General features: G+C 39.3%; 1 protein-coding gene across 1 annotated transcript in view; it reads right to left on the minus strand.

Moving 5' to 3' along the window:
* Positions 1–2,854: 2,854 nt before the first annotated feature.
* Positions 2,855–24,252, minus strand: part of zgc:63587 (uncharacterized protein LOC393431 homolog) — a 49,905-nt gene continuing 28,507 nt past the window's right edge. The window contains exons 8-12 of the mRNA XM_057831671.1: positions 10,448–10,549; positions 8,495–8,640; positions 8,325–8,408; positions 8,203–8,260; positions 2,855–4,169 (exon numbers count right to left, since the gene is read on the minus strand). Of these exons, the coding sequence (XP_057687654.1) occupies positions 4,104–4,169; positions 8,203–8,260; positions 8,325–8,408; positions 8,495–8,640; positions 10,448–10,549 (456 nt within the window). The 3' untranslated portion in view covers positions 2,855–4,103. The remainder of the gene's footprint in view (positions 4,170–8,202; positions 8,261–8,324; positions 8,409–8,494; positions 8,641–10,447; positions 10,550–24,252) is intronic.

Raw genomic sequence — 24,252 nt, forward strand, 5'->3', positions numbered from 1 at the left:
ATCATAAAAGAAGTCTGGTTTGGACAAATTTCATTTTAATAAATAGCAACGAGGCTAAGTGCACAGTTTGTGCCTAATACCACAAACCTCACGAAACACTTAAGAAAGGTGCATCCCGAAGCACACGACGAAATGAATAAAAAACTTGCCACTCAAGCCGAGATGGACACGAGAAAAGACAAGACCACGCCGCCGAAGCAAAACCAAAGTACTTTAGAAGTGGTGTTTGCGAAAGGCAGGACTTATCCAGGTAATCGAGGTGCTAATAGATAATCAGAGACGATATAAGCATTAGTGGCTGACGTGAAATATGAAACGATAAATATGGCGTTTTTGTCATCTTACATAAAAAGAACTATGCAGCACTATTGAATATGCTTTGTAATGGAAAGTTATAGCTACATCTTATTTGTGAAAAGCAAAGTTCATACCGCATTATATATAAAAGGTAAGATGACCATAGTAACATATTTAACGGTGAAGTATTACTGTAAACTAAATGTGAGTCTCCATTTTATTAATTTTTGATGCAATGAGGACAAATCAGCCCACATCGCCGTCCATAGGATAGTCAAGTGAACTACGAGCAAGCAAGTTGGGTATAAAAAAAAATATATATATTACTTAACATTTTAAAATTTCCATATTGTTTTATGTTACAAACAATTAAATGCTTGATTTCTAATGTTTTGTTGATATTTACTTTTATTTTGTTAAAGGTCTGTTTCAATTATTTCAAAATTGTGTTAGTAAAATAAAATTCAAAAACGGAAAGTGCTATTGTTTATTGGATTTGTTTTTAATGATCTACCAATAGAGGGCGGTAACATGCTACTATTAATTTGTTCTTTAATTAGATCAAAAATATTTAACTTAGGTAGATTAAAATTTGATCAAATACAACATGTAGCAGGGAAATAGTTTGTGCATATGAATTTAAGGGTCATGGTTAGAGTGAGACTGATTAATCACATTTTGTCGTTGATGGATTGGTTTCTGAGTTTGTAGGGACACTGCTTTGCTAGTTATTAAAAGCAGTTTTTCCATTACAATGCATATTTGACACAGAGACTTTTAATAGTTTTTGAGTGCTTGCTGTAGTTGTACATTAGATATCATCAGAATGGCTGAGAACTGCAGTGTTGTATATAACATATACATATATATATAAATATGAACTTCCGGTATCGATATCGGATCAGGATCGCGATATTTGGCCTTGGTATTACTTGGTATCGTCCATCCCTACTATAAATGCCCTGAAAATCTCACAGAATGACTGTGAATGCTCTGGTATCTAAATTGATTGGGTGTTGAGCACCGTCAAGGCAGCCTTAGAGTTAACTGAGACACTATTATGGTGGAAGATTTTGGTAGCAATTTGTTGGTTACTTTTTTTTTTTTTTTTTAAGACATTGATACCTTTTTAAAATGATATCTTGATTCTTGCAGGAGCATATCGATAACCTTTTGGGATACAAAGTATCAACATATATCACCATTTCGACATTTTGTCACAACCCTACTGGACACCAATGGCGTATCGCACGCTACACGTCCCTTCCGCTCATTAATATTCATTGGGACAAGCACCCGTTTGTCCCCAATAGTAAATGAATGGAAATAGTGTACGAACGAGATGTTTACAGAGCTAAACCTACCAATTCTGTCTGAAAATGATGTTCCTGGTGCCAAATTCACTGGTAAAGATGTGGAAGAACATACAAATGTTCAGTTAAAGAGATGGCTTGAGTGTCGAGGGCTGAAAAAGACGGAAAAAAGAAACGAGCCAACCTCAACTTAGCCTTAGCTTTTTTATCGACACCCTTTTCTTACGCCACTGACAATGACATTCTCCTGTTTCAACAATCTATCCTTTACCACCATATGCCCTGTCTATCTTATATATTATATCCTCTGGTTGTCTTACGTCTCTGACTGTTCTTTTGGGCAATTTCCATTGCTATTTTTGTGTAGCGATCGCAAATGGTACTCGTTGACAGGCAACACACACTTTGATTTTTTCATTAATAACAAATCTTAATTTTATAAATTGATTTACTCTTCCCCCTTACTAAAATTGTTTTTACAACAGAAAAGGTAACAGATACCATTTGACTTTTCAGGTCATTCACTGTCAGACAGAAGCAGCATGTCAAAACGCCACACTAAAAAATAAGTAAAAAATATCAAAATTGCTTACCTCTTTGTCCTCTGAAGGACCATGCCAACCCAACAAAATGTTTACTGCATATGAAATGTGAATGGCTTCACCTTACTGGGATTAAATGTCCCAACGCAAGCTGATCCATTCTTCACATTTTTTCCTCTGGGTTTTTTGTTTCGGGAAAAGTATGAAGAAAACATCCTTCATATGTCGTAATGTCTAAAGTCGTTTCTACAAGTTCCGTATCAGCAGTGCTTGATCGGCATGTTCGTTTTTAAAAGATTACCGGAGAAAAATAGCAGAAATATAATGGTTTGTATGCGAGGGCATGTCTTTAATGTCCCACTTCCACTTTACGATGCGATGTTACGGTCTAAAAACAGCATTTGTGCGGTATGCTATTGAGCCCATTTCACACACTCCGAAACACCGGGAATATCGCGGGATGTAACCGTGCAGCATTTGTATGTGAAAATAATTTCCCGGGTCGACTGACAAGGAAATTACGCTGACATTTCACAGGTCAAGTCTTAAGCCTGAGTTATGCTTCTGCGCTGCGGCGTCAATGAGCATTCGATAGTTCTGCGGCAAGGGAACGCGTTGCTCTATAATTCACCGCCAAGCCACTAGAGGGGTGTGGCGTTAGGTTTGTACGGTTTGGAGGGACTCTTGTCGACTTCCTCTAGTCTTCTTCACAGGATGCTCTGCCAGTCAAAATGGATTGGGCGTTTAGCAATGAGGAAAATGAGTGCCTTTGATGTATCGCAATATCACCTCCCATGAAAACAGAAAAACAGAATACAAACATGTTTTCTGTAAACAAACTTTTATTACAGCTGAAGTAGGCCTAACAGTCACGTTTAACATGTGTACATTTGCATGACAGCTTCAAACAGTACCGTAAATGACACATTGATGAAAGTTATAGCATACAAAACAGTATTTTGGACATGAACAAATTAGACTTAACATTAGTATTGTGTTGCAAAAACTGGCCAAAATAAAAGTCCATAGAGCGGGTGCCTTGACTTAAAGTTTAATTTGTACCGTGACCTACAATAAAAAAAACTTGTAACTCAAGAGGTCTTTCCAAATGTAAATTAATGGCAGTTCAAATGAACTATAGTAGCAGAAATTGAGGCAAAGGTACGGTTCGGTAACAGACAGTGACATTTTCTTTAATATTGCATTGTTGATTCATGGACATTAACAGCTTAAAGATACTTTTTTTTTTTTTTGGGGGGGGGGGGGGTGAATTGCTAACTGTCCTATGCTTCTTTGATGTTTTGTTTGATGTTACTGTGTCCAGCACACAAAACTAAAATCGTTGCTAGCAACTAAATTAAAAAAAAAAATGTTTAAAGGAGTGTCTTATAAAAGAACCTAGGTCAAGCTAGCACTGTAAATGAAAATAAATTGTAAATAAAAATGTCCCAAACAGGAGCTTTTGCAGTTAACACAGACATCATACGTCTTATACAGTATATAAAAGTATAGTAGCAAAATGGCACCGACACGCAATCCTTTTAGTGTGTTATTATTATCATAGTAGCCTTTGAAAAACCACTGAGGATGGATATGGTGACGTGTTTGGATTGGGGAGGGGGGGGGATGGTAATGTGTGTGTGTGACGTGAACAGAAACCTACAGTTTATTTATAACAAATAAAAGTGGGCCTAACAGCCTGCAGTGAATATTATTAAGAGAGAGCAGAACGTTTCTTAATCAAGATAATTGTGATAATATCACATCTTGTAGCAGTCAGACAGATGACAATAAAAAGATAATAATGATGTGTCATCCAGTATAGGAATCCAAAAGTGAATTTTAATTCACTCCAAAAAGGCACTAAAAAAACGACCATAACTAACGGCTCCCACACTTAAAAGGCGTAATTTGACTCCTCCTAAAGACTTTTTCGGGTTGTGTAGTGTTGTCACTCGTCTGATTTCATCTTCATCTGTGCTTGCATCTGAGCAATCATCTCTTGCATGCGTCTCAGCTGGAGGAAAGGGAAGTCAAACAACAATATTAAATGAGGATGATGATTGATAAAAGGGAGGATAAATATAGCACAACATTTGGAAAAATTAAAAGAATCATCATGTTTTAACTCCAAGGCTATATGCCGCCATCTTGTGGGGACAGGTGTTAATAACATAAGATAGATAATTGGTCAACATTTTTTTTAATACATTTGCGAAAGTTAAAATACTACAGGGTGTCCTCGGGTTACGATCAGTGGTGGATGAAGTACTCACTTTTTTTTTTAATGAAGTAAAATTACAGATACAGTTGCAAAAAAAACTAAAAGTACAAGTATTTATGAAAAGAAATACTCAACTAAAAGTACAAAAGTACTTGCTTAAAAAATTACAAGTAAAAAGTAAAAGAATTTTCTCCCGATGCAAAGAAATGTGATATATATATATATATATATATATATATATATATATATATATATATATATATGGCGGAAAACACTCAAGTGACTTGAAGTTCCGCTCTGTGACCCACAATTTGGCCAAACTCAAAATTGTCCCATATGCATGTGTGATACATCATTGGAAAGCTTAAAATCACAATTTTCTGGGGGAAGAAAAATTTTGAACAGTAGGGCATTTTTAAGATTTTTTTTTTTTTTAAACATCAAAACCCTATCTGGAGGTGAGAGCATACGAGAGCAGAATTGCAGACACCATGACTTAAGAGATATTATCGCGTACTTACCTTGTTTCGATCCAAAAACTCCATGTTGCATCTATCACTGAGTGTCAACTCAAGACACAGCTGTGAATGGCCCCAGCTGGATTTTGTTCGGGATTTTATGGGTGAAACATGGTAATATAACAATGGTCGCAATGCAGAAATCGCAGACATCAAGGAGTGGCCCTAATTTTCTTTTTCATATATTTATTTTTATATATATATTTTTTAATCGGTTTGTGTATGTGTTTCTTTTCTTTTCTTCTCTTGCGTTTCTTTTCTTCTGTCCCCCCATAATCCCTTCCTGTTCGCTGCTTTGTCATAATAAAAAGGTATTTTGAATTTTGCCGTCCTCTGCTGGCCATTGGGTGCGACTGATTTTATAGGCTTCAGCATCCATGAGCATTGTGTAATTATTGACATCAACAATGGCGGGCAACTAGTTTATTTTTTGATTGAAAATTTTACAAATGTTATTAAAACGAAAACATTAAGAGCGGTTTTAATATAAAATTCCTCTAACTTGTACTAACATTTTTCTTTTAAGAGCTACAAGTCTTTCTATCCATGGATCGCTTTAACAGAATGTTAATAATGTTAATGCCATCTTGTTGATTTATTGTTATAATAAACAAATAGACCTTATGTACTGTATGTTGAATGTATATATCCATCGTGTCTTATCTTTCCATTCCAACAATAATTTACAGAAAAATATGGCATATTTTATAGATGGTTTGAATTGCGATTAATTGCGATTAATTACGATTAATTAATTTTTAAGCTGTAATTAACTCGATTAAAAATTTGAATCGTTTGACAGCCCTAATATATATATATATATATTTATACTTTTAAACTTTTTTTTAAAAATTTGTCTTTGTTTGAATCAATTATTTATCATGTAACATATTGGAGAAAATCCGACAGTAACAACAACAACAAAAAAATACAATTAAGCAATAGTTATGAGGTAGATATCCGTGACCTTATTACAGACACCATTTTTTTCATTGTCACGTAATTTGTTTAAAAGTTTAAAATATGTGAGTGAATAATTATTCAAAGTCGTTTTTTTTTTTTTTTTTTTTTTTTAATGAAATACTAGACATCAATTAATGATTCTAAGCTAAAAATGACAGACATTTTGAATAATAAATATAACTAATTACCTTCGTTTTATGGCTTGGTTGAAACAAAAGCGGTTGCGCGACGTCTGTAAATGGGGGTTTTCATGGTAAAACGGACAAATTAAAAATAGTTCGGGGGCTTAATGCACGATGAATCTGCTAAAGCAGCATATAGAAATATTGTTCTATCAAACACAACAGTTGTTTTGGCTTAAAATACAGCAGTGCAGAAACTGCTTATGACGAAAGACACAGACATTTTCCCAGCATTTTCCCCGATATTTCAGATGATAAATAATCGATCCAAACAAAGAAAAAAAAAAAAAAAAAAAACATTTAAAAGGGTAAATATATGAAAAAGAAAATCTCGACCACTCCTTGATGTCTGCGATTTCTACATCGCAACCATTGTTATATTACCGTGTTTCACCCATAAAATCCCCCTCAAAATCCGGCTATGGCCATCCACAACTGTGTGGTGACACTCTGTGATACATGCTACATGGAGTTTTTGGATTGAAAAGAGGTAAGTACGTGACAATATCTCGTTAAAATCATGGCGTCTTTAATTATGCTCTCTCATGCTCTCACCTGCAGTTAGGGTTTTGCTGTTCAATTTTCTTTTTTCTTTTCTAATGATGCCATTTTTTTTTCTAATAATGCCCTGCTGTTCAAAAATTTTCTTCCCCCAGAAAATTGAGATTTTAAGCTTTACAATAATGTATATATATATATATATAGGACAATATATATATACATATAGGACAATTTTGAAATTTGGCCAAATTGGGGGTCTCAGAGCGGAACTTCAAGTCACCTGATTGTTCTCCGCCATATAGATCTGAGCCAATATTCAAAGAAACAACCAGAAAATTCATTGACTGCTGAATTCTATTTCAAACTGTGCAAAATGGATAAAACAAGCAATAAAATTGACTTCACTGCAAAACAGAAGCTTAACGAGCTCAAAAACCTCCAAAATTTAGCTTATTGGTGCATACCCCGACCTACTGTTCAAAAGTGTGCTGCACCCGTCTGAAGGAGCGCTGCTGTCACTGTTGATCTTTATCGGTCAACATCTTGTTCACCTGCCTATTCTTGCTTGTACTCATGTTGCTGCCTACAGTGCTCAAATACAGTATAGTTGCACGGGGCTTATCGATGGCGCTGCAGGCATTTTTTCTGGGCTGTCTCTAAACGCACCACAACTCTGACTGGAGTGAGAGAGAGAAGGGTGGAGAAGTTGTTAAGTGCTTTCGTAGTTGTGTTCCGTGCTTTCGGTTGCAAGTACTTTCCATCCACTTCCCAACAATAATGTTACGTACAACATCATATTTTTTATTTAAATGAATCTCACTCTTTTTATTAAGTAAATTTCAACTTTAGAGGTGAAATCTAATTCATGTGGAACTTCGGGTTACGCCGCCAGCATAGGAACGGAACTCAGATTAATTCAATGACTCTTTGTACTTCATTTGTCATGAATATTAAGCATCTATAAATTTGAATTCACTTTGCTTTGTCATTTGATTATTTCTTATTGAATATATTGACACACCTCATCACCTCACCTCAGGAACATTCTGAATAGGTTGTCGTCAGAAAGCCACCCAAAATTCATCAGTGGAAAGACTCCGCATTACAGTAAAAATTAACTCATTAGCTACAATTGGCCCTGCGATTGGCTGGCAACCAGTTCAGGGTGTACCCTGGCGACTGCCCATAGTTAGCTGGGATAGGCTCCAGCACCTCCGTGACCCTCGTGAGGAAAAAGCGGCATGGAAAATGAATGAACGAATGGCTACAATTGACGTCGATAGACGTCTGATCCACTTGAATTAGGAGTGCTGGCCTATCGCCGCCCAAGTCAGTGAAAGAGTTAATATGAAGTCAACTGTTTTCATTGTCTTAAAGTACCACAGCCTATACAATACAACATATGCATTTCTCTTTTTCAAATGGAGGTCATTCCCACAATAGAAGTGGGCCAGGACATCCAGACAGGAAGTGAAATCATATCCTTTCCGTTTCTAATATTGTTTGCAAACATGTCTGATTGCGCACAAACAGGATCATCAAGCGCAATTAGGAAGCCAATCGTTGCCAAACGATGCATGCTGCAAGGGCCAAACGTGTAAACATCGGGCGTCACCAAGATGAAGGCATTTGTCGACTGAATGTTTGTTTGCGTGTGTGTACCTCTGCTTCTTTCTGGAGCAGAATCTGGTCTTTATCCATCACATCTTCATCCACAGCTCTGCAGGTAAAAATCCGTGGTTAAATGTGGAAGAGCGCAGATATTTGACGTAAAAGCATCTTACCTTCCCGCTCTCTTTAGCCTCTCTGAGCGGAAGTTTTCGTAATGTAGGTCCTGGGTCACCTCCTGCAGGTCTTGCATGTGCGTCCTGCAACCAGCGCAAGACACACGTGATTAGGTCTTCATATTTTGGGGGAAGTGCCACTTTACGGCAAATTTCTGAAGACTCATTACACGAGCATGGTGCGGAGTTTGAGGAAGTCGTTGTGCTCGGGGTTCTCCACCTCCACAACTCCCCACGGGTACAGACGACCGCGAATCTTCTTGCCCTTTACCTCGATCAGCTGGTTGGAACCGATCACGGCAAAGGGAATGCTGGCCTAGGAGAAGAACAAGGTCTCAATAATTTACTTTTTTGAGGAACGCTTCATTCATTTCAGTTGTGACTTCAAACCTATTTACATCAAATAACATATCTTGGCTAGTTTATTTTTTTTATACATCCTGGTTCAGAAATGGTTCGGAAAAATCAAGGGGCAACATCCAGCTGCATTACCAGAGATTTCCATTGGAGGCTGGCTTCAAAATAGAGCAATTTCCCTTGGTGCAATTCAACAAGGTTGGATTTCGACATCAAAATAAACCTGTGTTAAGCCTTGAACATAGTTTTATTTGTTCTGTATGGCAAATTATTGCTCAAGGGAAGTAGTATTCCGGGTGGTAACTGTGACTATACACGGTTGGTGAATTCATGACCTGCGAGAGTGAACTACTGCATGTAAAGTCACGGTTGCTACGCGGAAGGTGTACTCACAGGTCTTTGCGCCTGTGAATGGTGCAAAGACTTGAGGGTACACCTCCCTCGTTGCAACTGTGACGTTACACAGTTGGTGAATTTAAGACCTGCGTGAATGTTTTGTTAAGAAAAACACTCAACAAAGTGAGCCTGACTTGATCTGCCTAAAAGAAGCTAAACTTACATTGCGCAAGCGCCAGAAGACATTTTAATCAAATATTATTTTATCTATTACAAGACACCAGAGGGATCAGGTAGCTGTGGGTTCCCTACACCTGGTGTAGATTCACAACACAGATCAGACTTTTTTTTTTTTTTTTGGATATTCGGATTATTACAGATTACATTTACCACCAACAAAAAACTGCAATTTAAAAAAAATTACTGACTAGTTACCTAAGAAGCAGCCATTTGCCTAAATGTTTTTTTGGATAGGCGTTTAAAACTTGTGGCCCAGTGGCCAATTGTGGTCCACGAGACAGTATTTTGCAGCCTTGAGTTGACATCCAATTGTAGTATCTGTCTTGCCTTCATGTATTTTGTGATAATTTATCATAATAATATATAAATCATTAAATAAAATTAATTGAAGGATACATTCCCCCCCCCCAAAAAAGGAAAATGCAAATAAGAAAGCCATGGGTAAAAAAAATTCTACATCGAATAAAATTTAAAAAATCAAAACTTAAAAATATATATTGTAATGGAAAAAAACAAATTAAAAAAAGTGTGACCTTGTGACCTCACATAGTTTAATCATAGGCTCCCATTGACTGCAATAAACATCCAATCTATTTTAACTGGGAGGGGGCGCTTCAAGCCCCTTCAAGTAATTTGAAGAAGTTACTGATTAGTTACATAAGAAAACCCTATTTTCTTATAGTTAGAAAACTTAGTGTTACTGACTAGTTACTTAATATAGAGCCATTGGAATAGTGAAAAAGAGGCACTGGAATAGCAATTTCTTAATGTTACTATTCCAGTGATCGAAGAATAGCTTCCAACCCGTCTATTGCCATCAATAGGTGTTCTCAGTTCCCCTCTTTTACTAACTACCACAACGCATACACTGTGATCTGTGCTGGAAGTAAATGAATTAAGCTAATGGTGACTTTTGACTAGATGTCACTGTAGCGAACACAGTCTCTGAAAGGGTTCAACATAATAAATCCGGCAACATGAAGGTCTATAAACATGTGAGAATATTTACAGGGGAAGAAGGAAAATGTGTTTGTGTATGTTTTTATAGTATAAATTGATGATTGTCAATTATTTGAAGCCCGAATATATTGTATTAAGTTTCGAGATGTAAGCATAGATGTAAGAATGAAGCTGAAGGTCAACTCTATCCCCAGCAGGTGGCGGTGTAGTTACAGCGTGGACGCACGTACCTTAAGGACTCTGGTCTGCTCCTTGAACTCCTCATCCTCGTCCGAGTCAGCATCAGGTAACTGATAGATTCGTATTCCGTGCTCTGCGATCTCATCCAGGATCTAAAAGGCAGAAAAAGGGTGAGCCGGCTGGGGTCGTGACCACTTTGTGAACACTCCCTTCTTCAAGCTTCTATGATCCTGAGTCAGATCAGATGTGGAAACCCCAAAAATGTTTCATAAAACTAATACCCCGAGGAGCACCTACACATCCACACTAAAACGGAGTCTTTGTTTCAAAAGCGCTGGCTCTCGTGGTGAAAATACAGCTGCAGTTCAGAGTGGGTGGGAGCATGTATGCACGTTGTTGCAGCAACACTTAATTCAAACCCCCGTGGAGGACACAAGTATGAAGACGGAAGGGGGAGGCAGGTGAAAAATAAGACGCCAGTGTGTGTTTGGATTCTAAAACAAGCTATTAGAAGTCAAGTTCTCACAGTCTTCCATTCAAAGGCTGTTAAGGGAACGACACATTAAAACAAAGGCTCTTTCTTTACCTCAACCATGGGACACATGTCTGTATTTATTATTCTAAACATCAAGGCAGCGTTTGTCTTTTATATTCTCAGGAGCTTACTGTATTGTTATGTAACGAAGCCAAGAAATGTCAAGACATGCTTTCCTGACTTTTTCTTGGGGCCACTTTCAAGTAGAAGAGAGTATAAAGGAATGGCGGTGAGTCAGCTTCGATCCCGGGAAGTGAGAGCAGGTTCAGCTCCTGTTTGCACACTTGTTATGGCTAAATGTGCATGGCGTACGTGTGTGTGGGTGGGAGGGTCAGGTATTGTTGTGGTGCAGATGTAAAAACAAACAGGCTTTGGAAAGAGTGACACAAAAGCAGGGCTTCTTCTCACCGTCCGGCTTAAGCGGCGACTGGACAGTTTCGGGAAAGTCTGCGCTCATTGAGAAAATAAACGCCATTTACACAATAGCAGGAAACAAAAAACATACAACAAACTCAAAATACAGTATGGTGTCAGCACAGGGATTAGAATGGATACATTAGTATTCATCTTAAAAATTTGATCACGCTTAAGACGATGATAATACAACTAGTTTCTTTATCGAAAACAAAGGCAAAAATATGGCCAAAGAAACAGGTTAAAGTATATCAAGGTTTTTTTCCTCTTTCAGTGAATGTTGCGAGAGTTGTACTTTGGAATAGTTGCATTTTTTTCTTTGAAAGATCCAAACAAAGCTTTTTTCCTCTTTTCATTTCCGTTTTAATTTCGAGGGTAGCTTATCTTGACAGGAGTTGGACGTGCATTGAATGTTACGAACCCATCATGCCTCCGGTCAGTCAAGCTGTCAGCAGACATTAATAAGTACTAACGGTTAATTTCAACTTCATCCAGTGTTATCGATTATCCTCAGTAACATGATCGTTTTCAAGTCTCATTACATTGATTTAATAACGTCTTCTGTTTCATGGTACAAACATATGCAAGTTTGATAAACAACAAACACACATCATACTCCAGGGGTTGGTGGTGCGTCCCCTCTTCCCATCCCTGAAGGCCGGTTGATGAGGACGCGGGTGGCCCGGGGGACCACCCTGGATCCCTAGGGGTGATGGCCCGTTTGCTGGGCTGCGGGAGGTGGGATGGGCTGCGCTCGCACCCTCCATCCCTGGGCTGGTTGGGTGGGGGCCGTGGCCCTGGGGTGGTGGCTGTGCGGCATCTCCGCTAGCGTGGCTGTCGCGTGTTTGGTGGGGCTCGCGCGGGGCTGGATGTTATTGAGCGCGCTCGGGTGGGGGACCCCGGTGCCGGGATTGGCAATGGGGCGGCGTAGGGTGGGTTGCCGACGGACTTACACTCACAAGGGATTTACACGATTACTGGTTTCTACATCACAGAGCTGATTTGTGTACACTCCACCCCTCCCAATCACTTATTTTATAGACCCCACCCCCACCCCCGCTCCCTTACTTTCCCTGGTCAACAGGCCTCCCACACTGTGTCAACCGGAAATACATCTAGCTGACGATAACACCAACATATTCATAGTTAGTGTTGGCGTTCATTGTATTTCTTGTTGTTGTGTTTCTTTTCATGCATTTCTTTTTTCTTCTGTTCCCCCATTACCCCTTCCTGTTCGCTGCTTTGTCATAATAAACGAGGTATGTTGAATGATCACAATGGGAGTCAGGGCCGGCCCAGGCCATTTGGGGGCCCTAAAGAAAATAATGCCGAGGGGGCCATATTTTTGGCCAACCATTTTGTCACAGTCAGGGTCCCCCCAGGATTGATATATCTAAATTCAAGACTTTTAAGACCTTTTTTAATGCCATTTCAACTGAAAATTAATACTTTTCTCGCACCCATTATTTAGATAATATTGAATTATATTTAAAAAAATAAAGCACTGAACATCAAATTTAACCTCAATTACTAAGTGTGTTTGACAAAAGAATGCACATTTATTGAAGATACAATTAAAACACATTTAAATATAAGGTCTTTCAGATTTTTTTTCCCCAGGATAAAATGGATTTTACACTATTACTGTATTGTAAAGTGACTTCAGAAATTACATTTGCAATACAACAGGTTTCCCTTTTAAGAGGACCTAGTTAAGGTGGTAGGTAGGTAATTGTCAAGTTGGCCACCTTAACTGTAAAGTGCTTGAAATTGGCAGTGAAAGTTTAAAAAACAGCCACTAAATGGCAGTAGTTTACCATTAATTACCACAAAATAAAAAAGCTACACATGACCATTTCCCTTGGTCATTGTTTTTTTCTAATCACATTACAAGAAGAATAAAAAACACATGTTAATCCTTTGTTAGCTATTGAAGACATTTCTTTTAATCAGATAGAGAAAATCCATACTCTTATTTAATCAAGAAAAACATTTAAATATACCAGGAGTTGTTTTACTATCACCTACATTATAATTTGCCTATCAGCATGCCATGTTATTCAGATCAACGTTACCCCGCACTCGTTCCAATAATAGACAGTGTCAACCGTGTTGTGTATCTGAGAGTGATGGTGAATCTACGACTCCGGTTTATCCATGCTAAGGCTAGTGCACCTGCCAATACCCCATTGAACATGGCTAACTCTTGAGTTAAAACTGCAAAATTCACATTCATTCGAAAGGCAAACCGTGCAGAAATACATTATTGCATCTAACACATTTTAATTGGAGAAATTGGCAACTTACTTTGAAATGTTAAGCAGGTCCACTGCCTTTGCATGACCCATAAACTGCAACCCAAAGTATCTGGATGCGACTTGGTCGCCGATCCGATACCTCACATGCTGGTCCATCTGTTTCGACTTGGTTGTCTTGTTGAGACTTTCGCCGAACATAACAACTAAGGCATCTGAGCAGTTCCTTGCGTTAGCACACAGTACTGTGCGATTGCCTGCTGTTGATGCTAATGATGCTAACGGCGCGCACGCACGAGGTGCAGCCCACCGTAAAAATTCTACGCGTCATCTTGGATTTAAAAAAAAACAAAAAAACTTTGTCACGGATATAATTTAGGTTGCACAGAGATGTTCTTGAAAATTAAAACCACTGTGAAAAAATTCCAGACTTACGACAGCTAATTTAATGCTTTTAATACCGTCAATAATGGAAAACTAAATTCAATGCTTTTTTAATACTTTTAATAACCCGCGGGTACCCTGACAGTGTACTGTGAAACCCATACATGCAATTCAACCCATACGTCCATATTTTGTATATTAACCATATTTTGTTGCACTGCATACTTCAAACTTCTCACCCCAAATGACATGTAATGACAAGAAAATGGATGTTTGCATGGATAAATGGCAATGCGCGCCACATTATTCACGATGCTCTATTAACAACGTGTAAAATGAGGTTGCCAGATTGGGGGCCCCCTTGTGGTCAGGGGCCCTAGGCAGCTGCATAGTCTGTGTATAGGCTGGGCTGGCCTTGATGGGAGTATGTCATACTCTCAATGTGAAACATTAAAACTTTTCAGACCAACAGGACACTTAAACTTCCATTCTCTGTGTCAAACAGCTGAAGAGGCCAGGTTTAAAAAACATGTTACTGTCCCAAAGAATTATTTTTAAACATTAAAAAAGTAGACGCCCAATCCATTTAAAAATAGTAAAAAAATGCTCGTCTTTATTAAATGCTTCATTGCGTGTCCACTCAATGAGTTGCCACTGCAACTGTTTAACAAGTTAAACGATGACTGACGCTTGTGTCGCTTCGAAGGTCGAGGTCTGGGAAGATCAGACTGAAGGTCGAGGTCTGGGAAGATCAGAGCTTAACAGTCTGTCAGTCATCGTTTACTTTGATAAGCAACGCCTGTTCACTCCGTGAGACTGCACTATCGTTCGGGACAGCCCATCTGTATTTTTTTCCTTTTTTTTTTTGTAATTGTAAAAACATCCGCGATGGACTGAGGGCGCGAAGTAGTGAGGTATTATTGTATTTGACAGAGCGCTGCAGTCAACATGCCTCAAAAGCCTGGATTTTTCCCAGGTTTTATTTGGCACCGATTGACTATGAAAAACCAGAGATTGAATGCTTTTCATTTCATAATAACTATTCAATTCAATGATTTTTTTTGTATTTCTTTGGCTTAATGTGTTTATTTAGTAGGTTATAGTACAATGTAATAAAGTTCGTACAGATGACTGTTCTGAGGAAAAAAACATTGTAAACAGTTACAATGTCACTCATTACTTGAGTATTCTTTCCACCAAATACTTTCTTTACTTGTATTTGAGTATTTTTTGGATGACTACTTTTACTTGAGTAATATTATTTTGAAGTAAAGCTACTCTTACTTGCGTAAAATTGTTGGTTACTCTACCCACCTCTGCTCAGAATAAACTGAAATGAACATTACTTAATTTTGGTTTTATTTCCAAATAGTGTAATCAAATTACCTAAGCCACCAACATTGCATTTGCTCTGGACACAGAAGTACAATCAACCCTCACTGATTCACTAATCACTACTGGTGAGCATATTTTTACGTGGAGCATAACTAAAATAATTCACTGGAAAACTGACATATTCAAACGTTTTTTTTTTTTTTTTTTTGCTTCATGAACTGTTGCCAAAATGACGTGCTTTGTCTAAAGCTCCTAGATAAGTAACTGCTGCCGTATCCCTCCGATAAGTCAAGAACCAGACTCCATTATTGTGGAAAAGCAATAAAGTTGGATGAGTAATCTCAGAATGTTGGATGTTTACCAGTGAATCATAAATGCACCGACACATGCTGTTGTCATCTCGCTGAATCAAAATCGCAAGTGAAGTTGTTTACAAGATAATGATACGTGCACGGTGACTCAAAAGGTGTGACACCTATAATCATGAACAGGTGCCAGAATCACAGCTTGCCTTCCTCCAAATCCCTGTTGTCTCCTGCAGCTTTACTTAATCCTTCTTGCTTCACTGCACTCTCCTCCTTGTAGTTGTGTATTTTTGTTGGCACAAAAGTTGGCAGCGGGAGCCATCTTGATTTTATGACCATCCTGTGCTGCTAGGAGACACCCCCCACTCACTCCGAGGTGTTATGCTTGGCCATGCAACTGAACTCAGTGTCGTCAGGGTGGAGAACAATGCCCCTCAAGAGTCAACCTTGATATTAATTAGAAAAGGAAGCCGGGGCTTCTGGTTAACACTGTAGCTTAATATGAAACATTGTTTTTGGAAAAATATTCATGCAGGCTTTATGAGCAATATTAGGGCGGAGGCTGATATTTTCCAAGATTTACTCTAATACCCCTAGGATGACGCCCAAAAATAGGTTACCTGCTATTGCTGGAAAAGGGCTGGTGTTGCACAAGAGACAAACAGCCACAGCTGTAATCATAATGAGAACTTATCATTCAAACAATAAACAGTTTAAACCTGCTGATCTACAAAAAGAGAAAAAATATTTTGCTCCTTCTCATAAATCGAGCCTGAAAAAAAAACCTAACAATTGTGGGATTAATAAAAATGGACATTGTCACAAAAAAAGATAGAAACATGGTGTGTCTGTGATAAACATATTACACACACAATACACAGTTATCGAAGATAGAGCAGAGGCTCCTACGGCCTGGCCGACCACTGGGAACAATACTTGGAAGTAGAAATGAGCGCTCTTAGGAAATCAACAACACCAAGAGTGAGAGAGCAAGAGAGAAACTCAAGCAGAAAGAAAAGAGTTCTCTTGAAGAGATGGCAGTCCATCAAGCTTCACTAATTACTCTGTGTAAATAGACAGAAAAGCTTTCCAACTGTCTCCAAATGCACTTGCTCCTGAGGAATGTGCACCACAAAAGAGGAAAAGGAGCAAGAAAAACAGCCCACTGAGAAGAGTGACTAGAAGTAACATTTATGTAATCTCCAAGCCGCCTGTCAGCTTGTGCAGAGCCGCTGTGGGGATAAAATCTATGCATCGCTTCAATATGAACTTTATGAACACGCGCCAAAATGATGGAATCAACTTTGGAGTGGAATCCCAGGTCGTCCGAGGGCAATGCACGAGCGCTAGCGTGAGAGTTGAGAGTGTAAATAAGGGGATTCTAGTGGAAATTACAAACTAAGATAAGACAACTCTGAAGTAGCATGAGAAAGAATGTTATATTTTTATATGAATCACATTTCACTGAGTTATATCAGGGGATTGAATTTAGTATTGTATGCTGTGCTTACCATGAAAAACATTGTAACGGTTCACTTGGATGTATTGAACAGTTTCGGTTTTGCATGTTCAATTTGGTTCACTTGCGTACCATTCAGTTTTGTTTTCAGGGTTCTTGCACCAATTTAAAAGTCAAATTTAATGCTTTTAAAGTCATTTTTTAAGACCTTAAAAATATGATTTAAGACCAAAACATGTCTTAACAATTTCTGATGAAGAGAAAAAAAAACATTTTATTTCACTGTAAACACAGAACTGCTGCCACAGACTGCTAGTGTTTTTTGTCCCTGACAAAAAAAAGTCTTTTTGCAGGACTTTGCACCGGGCACTGCTGTTATTTTCACCAGGGGCCAACCACATCTTGAATAAACCACCTTCCATCCTTTTTTTCTTAAATTTACACTTCCCAATCTCTCCATATTCCCGCTCACCTCTACAACCATGGATAACCACGAAATGGCATCATGACAACTCAAGTCGCTGACGTACACTAATCTTGCGGTCTATGTACAGTGCAATATATAGTATTATTCCCAAACTCTCGTATTTAGTGCATAAAACAAATACGCACTATTAGAGGTTTTAGGCCGTAGTACAGTGGTTTCACTGGCATTAAACGCGTGGTCTGGAAATGTAATACCTACTACAATTTTCCATTGAAATTAAAGAGCACACGACAGGAGAAAAAAAGTCTTAAATGGCATTATTATGTGAATTAGAATCATATTTTGAGACGATTCGACTATATACAACAATTTAGCAAAGCGCGGATGATGAGAAATTAGTCTTTTAATCTGCCGGTTAGCCACGCCTACCATTATAGGGCTCTAGCGTGCCCAACAGGTGGATGACGTCAGCGGGAGACTGGGCTCATCGGTTTTACTATTCAGCCCATTGAGGGGGAATTATTCAGAACGAGGAAAACGCGACAAAGAGAGCCGCAAAATGTCATTATTTGAGTCTCTCTACTCCAATATTTTTACAGGATATTCTTTTTATTCAAGTATTTTTCCCCAATAGCTATATAAATGGCTTGAGAAGGACCAGTCAGCCCGTCGAGGGGAACTACTCACAACGAGGAAAACGCGACGAAGAGAGCGGCAAAATGTAATTGTTTCTGTCTCTTGACTTCAATATTTTTACAGGATATTCTTTTTATATTTTCCCCAATTGCTAAATAAATGACATGGTCATGACAAATAACAGTCTTGCGCTAAATGGAATATGAAATAATAAAAATGCACTTATTCAGGACGACATGGCAAAATTACTCCATAATGGTCAAAATGGTCGACTTCACCTTTACTGTCGCACCTCCCGAACGATATTTTATGACACCTAAATCGGACATATGTCATTTCCCTTCCCCGGCTTCGGAGAATGTAAACAAACCAAGAGGCGTGACAGCTAGCCGACATGCTAACCCGAACCGAGTGACGTTTCAAAGTCTTCGAAGCGGAAAATCATACATAACTAGCCCGGATTATTTGACATGACGACCGCATTGTCGATGTTTTTGCGGATTGGCAAACCGCCCGGCGGAGAGCAATTTTTTCGTTCCCCGGAGGAGGGCGGCTGCAGTTGTTGTGAAGCTAACGTGCAGCTAATGCGCATGAGGAGAGCTTTTTACATGCCTATCAATGATCAAACGTAAGTAGTCCTTTATTTAAAGAAAGTTTGTAGTGTTTACTTTGTAATCGCTGTATTCGTATTTGACATAATACAAAACAAGATGTTTACTCACTTCCTTGTAAGTCCAATGGTCCCACAGTAGTCTGGCTTGTTTTGGCCAATATCCACGGTGAATGGGAACCTTTTGAAACTCCAAAAAGGCGCATACGCCTCTCCCTCATACAGAATGATTTTTCTGCAGCCGTTTGGCTGGCGTGATGCGAAAAATAAACGTATTAATCCGCAAAATCAGCTGAATCCTTCGTCCTCATACACAACAGTACGCTGTATAGTGAAGAGGACGCCTTCACTCGTACACGTCACAGCACCCTCCTCCTCAATGTAAGACCGAAGCCAGAAGTCACTCATTTTCATGGCGCGGGATTAAAAAAACTATATAGCGATCGCTTCCACACACATCCAAGCGGTCCATATCATTCAGGAGCATCAATTACCGCATGTATTATGAAATAAACATGCTTTTTCCGTGTCACATGCACTTTACGGCAATTCAAGACCTTGATTATCCGGATTTTAAATTTAAGACATTTTATGACTTAAGGATCCGCGGGAACCCTGTTTATACATAATTTTTCCTTATACAATTTATTATTTGTGCAAGTGAAGCGCTGCGTACGGACACTTAAGTGTCGGACACTTTGGCAGTTTAGACTTTACAGCCTGTAATGTCCTGTAAATTAGAAGCATGACAAATGCTAGCGAGAGGTTTGAGCTAAAAGACAGTCTTACTCGACTACTGTTGGGCCAGCCCACCTCGAGCTGTGACAGTGCTGTTGAACACTTTTTTTGGCGTCCTCGTTAAACTTATCAATGAACAAAGACAAGTAGATGAATCCATACTTATGTTGAGAATTCCTGCACGGATATGTTAACCCATTTAAAACTGCACAATCAGACAATGAATGTTGAATCTACAAGAAAGAAAGTTAGTTAGATATTGTTACTGCAACCAGATACACTGTATGTGCTTTCTGTAGAAAATGTGGATATCTTTCTATAGCAAAAAAAAAAAAAACTTTAAACTTAGATAATTGTATGTTATCAACAATTAATTAATTGTATTAATGGTGACAATTGTTTATTCATGTTTGAATTTTATGAACTCAGAATGTAATTTATTTGAAATATCACCCAAAATGCTCACTTTTATTTATTTACACAAGTTGTATTGTTTACATTTTTAAAAGTAAAAGCATTTTAATTTTGTTCATGCATTTTTTGCAAAGTTCTTTGAAAATGAACAGAACTGATTACTTAAACTGAAGCCGAACTGAAATTACATTTTACTGTACCGTTACACCGCTAAAACATGAATACAAATTTAAAAAGTCTTGGTCAACAATGTCCTCAGTCTGATAGCTGCATATTTCTTCTGGTCTTCCTTTAACTCTATAAAGGTGGGGTCAAGCCCAAGTATGCATAAGGGATTCAGAACATCTCACATGAGTGACACGACTAAACGCTGCTTGATGCTGGTTGACTAACTGCACATACAATAAGCAAATGTCACACATTGTGAACATACTGTATGATAAAAACAATGTCCTCTTTTTGTCCCATCTATTCTCATCAGACAAAAACTGGCAAACATCTCATTGGGTTATAGTCATCCAACGCATATTTTCGTTATTGTCGATGAAGAAAACACTGATTTGGCTGAAATTATTACTTTGCGGCCCACTAGATGGCGCTCGAGACCCATGAGAATTGCTGCCTTAAAGAGCATATGACACGAGAAAAAAAGTCTTAAATGGCATTATTATGTGAATTAGAATCATATTTTGAGACGATTCGACTATATACAACAATTTAGCAAAGCGCAGATGACGAGAAATTAGGCTTTTAATCTGCCGGTTAGCCACGCCTACCATTATAGGGCTTTAGCGTCCCCAACAGGTGGAGGACGTCAGCGGTAGACTGGGCTCATCGGTTTTACTATTCATCCCATTGAGGGGGAATTATTCAGAACGAGGAAAACGTGACGAAGAGAGCCGCAAAATGTCATTGTTTCAGTCTCTCTACACCAATATTTTTACAGGATATTCTTTTTATCCAAATATGTTTTTCCCCAATAGCTATATAAATGGCTTGAGAAGGACCAGTCAGCCCGTCAAGGGGGAACTATTCACAACGAGGAAAACGCGACGAAGAGAGCGGCAAAATGTCAGTGTTTCTGTCTCTTTACTTCAATATTTTTACAGGATATTCTTTTTATCCAAGTATTTTCCCCAATTGCTAAATAAATGGCATGGTCATGACAAATAACAGTCTTTTGCTGAATGGAATATGAAATAATAAAAATGCATTTATTCAGGACGACATGGCAAAATTACTCCATAATGGTCAAAACTGTCGACTTCACCTTTACTGTCGCACCTCCCGAACGATATTTTATGACACCTAAATCGGACATGTCATTTCCCTTCCCCGGCTTCGGAGAATGTAAACAAACCAGAAGGCGTGACAGCTAGCCGACATGCTAACCCGGACCGAGTGATGTTTCAAAGTCTTCCAAGCGGAAAATCACACATAACTAGCCTGGATTATTTGACATGACGACCCGGTTGTCGATTGTCTTCGCGGATCGGCAAACCACCCGGCGGAGAGCAATTTACAGTTCGTTCCCGGAGGAGGGTGGCTGGAGTTGTTGTGCAGCTAACGTGCTGCTGCTAATGAGCATTAGGAGAGCTTTTTACATGCCTATCAATGATCAAACGTAAGTAGTCCTTTATATAAAGGAAGTTTGTAGTGTTTACTTTGTAATCGCTGTATTCGTATTTGACATAATACAATACAAGATGTTTACTCACTTCCTTGTAAGTCCAATGGTCCCACAGTAAATATTCACGGTGAATGGGAACCTTTTGAAACTCCAAAAAGGCGCATACGCCTCTCCCTCATACAGAATGATTTTTCTGCAGCCGTTTGGCTGGCGTGATGCGAAAAATAAACGTATTAATCCGCAAAATCAGCTGAATCCTTCGTCCTCATACACAACAGTACACTGTAGCATGAAGAGGACGTCTTCTACCGTACACGTCACAGCGCCCTCCTCCTCAATGCAAGAACCGAAGCCGGAAGTCACTCATTTTCATGGCGCGGGATTAAAAAAACTAAATAAAAATAGCGATCGCTTCCACACACATCCAAGCGGTCCAGATCATTCAGGGGCATAAAATATCACGTGTATTATGAAATAAACATGCTTTTTCGTGTCACTGGCACTTTAACTCACGTGGTCTCAAACCACCAGGCCACGAACCGGTACTGGTCCTTGGCGCATTTGCTACCGGGCCGCAGAGAAATAATTTATTAACGACTTCAATCTGGCTTGTGGCTCTTAACACGTCAATATCCCTGTCTACTCTATAGACCGGGGGGGGGGCACAGACTATTCCACAAAGGGCCGCTGTGGGTGCAGGTTTTTGCTGAAACCAATCAAGAGGACAATTTTTCACCAATCTGGTGTGTTATAAGTGCAATCAGTTGATTGAAGTCAGGTGCTTCTTGTTTCCATTGAAACCTCATTGGTTAAAAGCTCTGCGCTGGATCAGTTGGAACAAAGACCAGGACCCACTGCAGCCCTCGATAACCAACTTACCCACCCCTGCTATAGACTAATCAGAGTAAATATTTGTATAGGTCGCCATCTAGTGGTTGGCTGCAATTACTAGGCTGCACACATATATAGAGCAGCCCAGCACCAGTCAATGTAAACAGTAACTTTACTTGTAGCTACTATTTGCTGTGTGCTGCGGGCGATGACGTCTTTGGACAACTTTTTTACGCGGAACAGGCCACCTGCTTAGCCAGAAAAGGAGCCTGCAACCAATTCCATTCTGCATAATATGTGGCTAAAAGCCAGCAAACGAGGCAACAAAAGCGAATGCCCTGAGAGCATCGTACCTCATGGCGAACCGTATCGCTTAAGCTAAGAAACCTGTCACGATTGGAGAAGAACTCTTTATGCTGGCCACCACAGATATTTGCCGACAAGTTTTAGGAGAGGCCACTGTTAAAAAAAGGTTGAGTCAGTGTATGGTGAGTGACGTTTTCCCTGCAATTAATATTCGTTTTTAGCCTTGACGTGTTATTTTATATTTACTGTCATTGTCTGCCACACATTGCCGGTCCGTGAAAAAAAAAGCCAACAGTACACGGGTTGGGGACCACTGCCTTAACTCATTGCTTGCCATTGCCAGTGGCGTTGCTAGGGTCTCTTGGGGCTCAAAGCAAGATAATCCTGCGTGCCACAAAACTGTTTTTTTGTACACATAAATGCACACTAAATAAGTAAACAACATATAAGGCAACATCTAAAGTACTATAATGTTGGCAGACAATTTATGTCAAATATTTTAATAGAAAACATTCCATAGTATAAATAAAGTAAACCAAAATGAACTTACACATGTAAAATAAGTTACAGTTGCAGGTTGCTATGGTGGCGCTATTTCAAATGGACAATTCTTGTTGTTTCTGTGGAGTACAATTTGGCAGCCCTCGGGGGCCCCTTTAATGGCCGCAGCCCAGAGCAACTGCCTGGCTTGCCTGTCCTCTAGCCCCGCCTCTGGCTATTGCGACAGACATCAAGCCAGACAAACTGCCAGCTCCTCCCAGGTCGGTTGGATTGAACGTCTAAAACATGATTATCCGCTGCGGGTGTCTCTCCCATAATTGGTTGCCACTACACTCTCTGATCTCATGTAATCCTTGTGTCAAGTCTTGGGAAAAATAGTCAGGGAGGAGGAGTGGTACCGTACCACGAGTGAGTTTTGCATCTCCTGCCCATCGGCGCTGCACAGGCTCACATAAAGTGGCACTGTAAGAAACAATAGCGCTGTGTGCACAGGATTAAAGATTCTTCACGCACATTCCACATAGATCCCCATCAGGGTCTGAGAAGGACAGTTCAGACTGGAACAGACCGGACCAGAACAGCTGGATTTGCGCTAATGGAAAGTACCGAGGAAGTCGGTGCAGCCTTGGTCATATCAAGGCGTCACATGACTTCACAGTGATCAACGTCCTTGCACACCTCCCTCCCTCCCATTGTCTTACTGTAGGACTTAACACTGTTAAGACCACCCATTTTTCCCTGCGATCAAAGAGCATGGAGAGAAACAATTGAGCTATTCAAGTAATCTTGCGTTTAAGGCAGATTTAGAGGACAGTGTGGGGCATGCCTTTTTCTACCACACATCGCACTCTGATGCTTGTCACCAAATCAAAAGGGTCTCCAATGATTTGACAGGAAGGAGGAAATCGTCACCAGAGAGCAGATCATTGTGTGCTAAAGAGCAACTCACTTGATGAGGAAAAGTGCATATTTATTGTTTTAAAGCATTGCGATCGAGAGCATGCCCAGGCACAATGACTGCGGCAGGTTACAAAAACAAATATATCCGCGTGTTCCAAACAGTGGCAGGAAAAAG

Source organism: Corythoichthys intestinalis, chromosome 3, assembly GCF_030265065.1.
Source record: "Corythoichthys intestinalis isolate RoL2023-P3 chromosome 3, ASM3026506v1, whole genome shotgun sequence".
NCBI lineage: Eukaryota > Metazoa > Chordata > Actinopteri > Syngnathiformes > Syngnathidae > Corythoichthys > Corythoichthys intestinalis.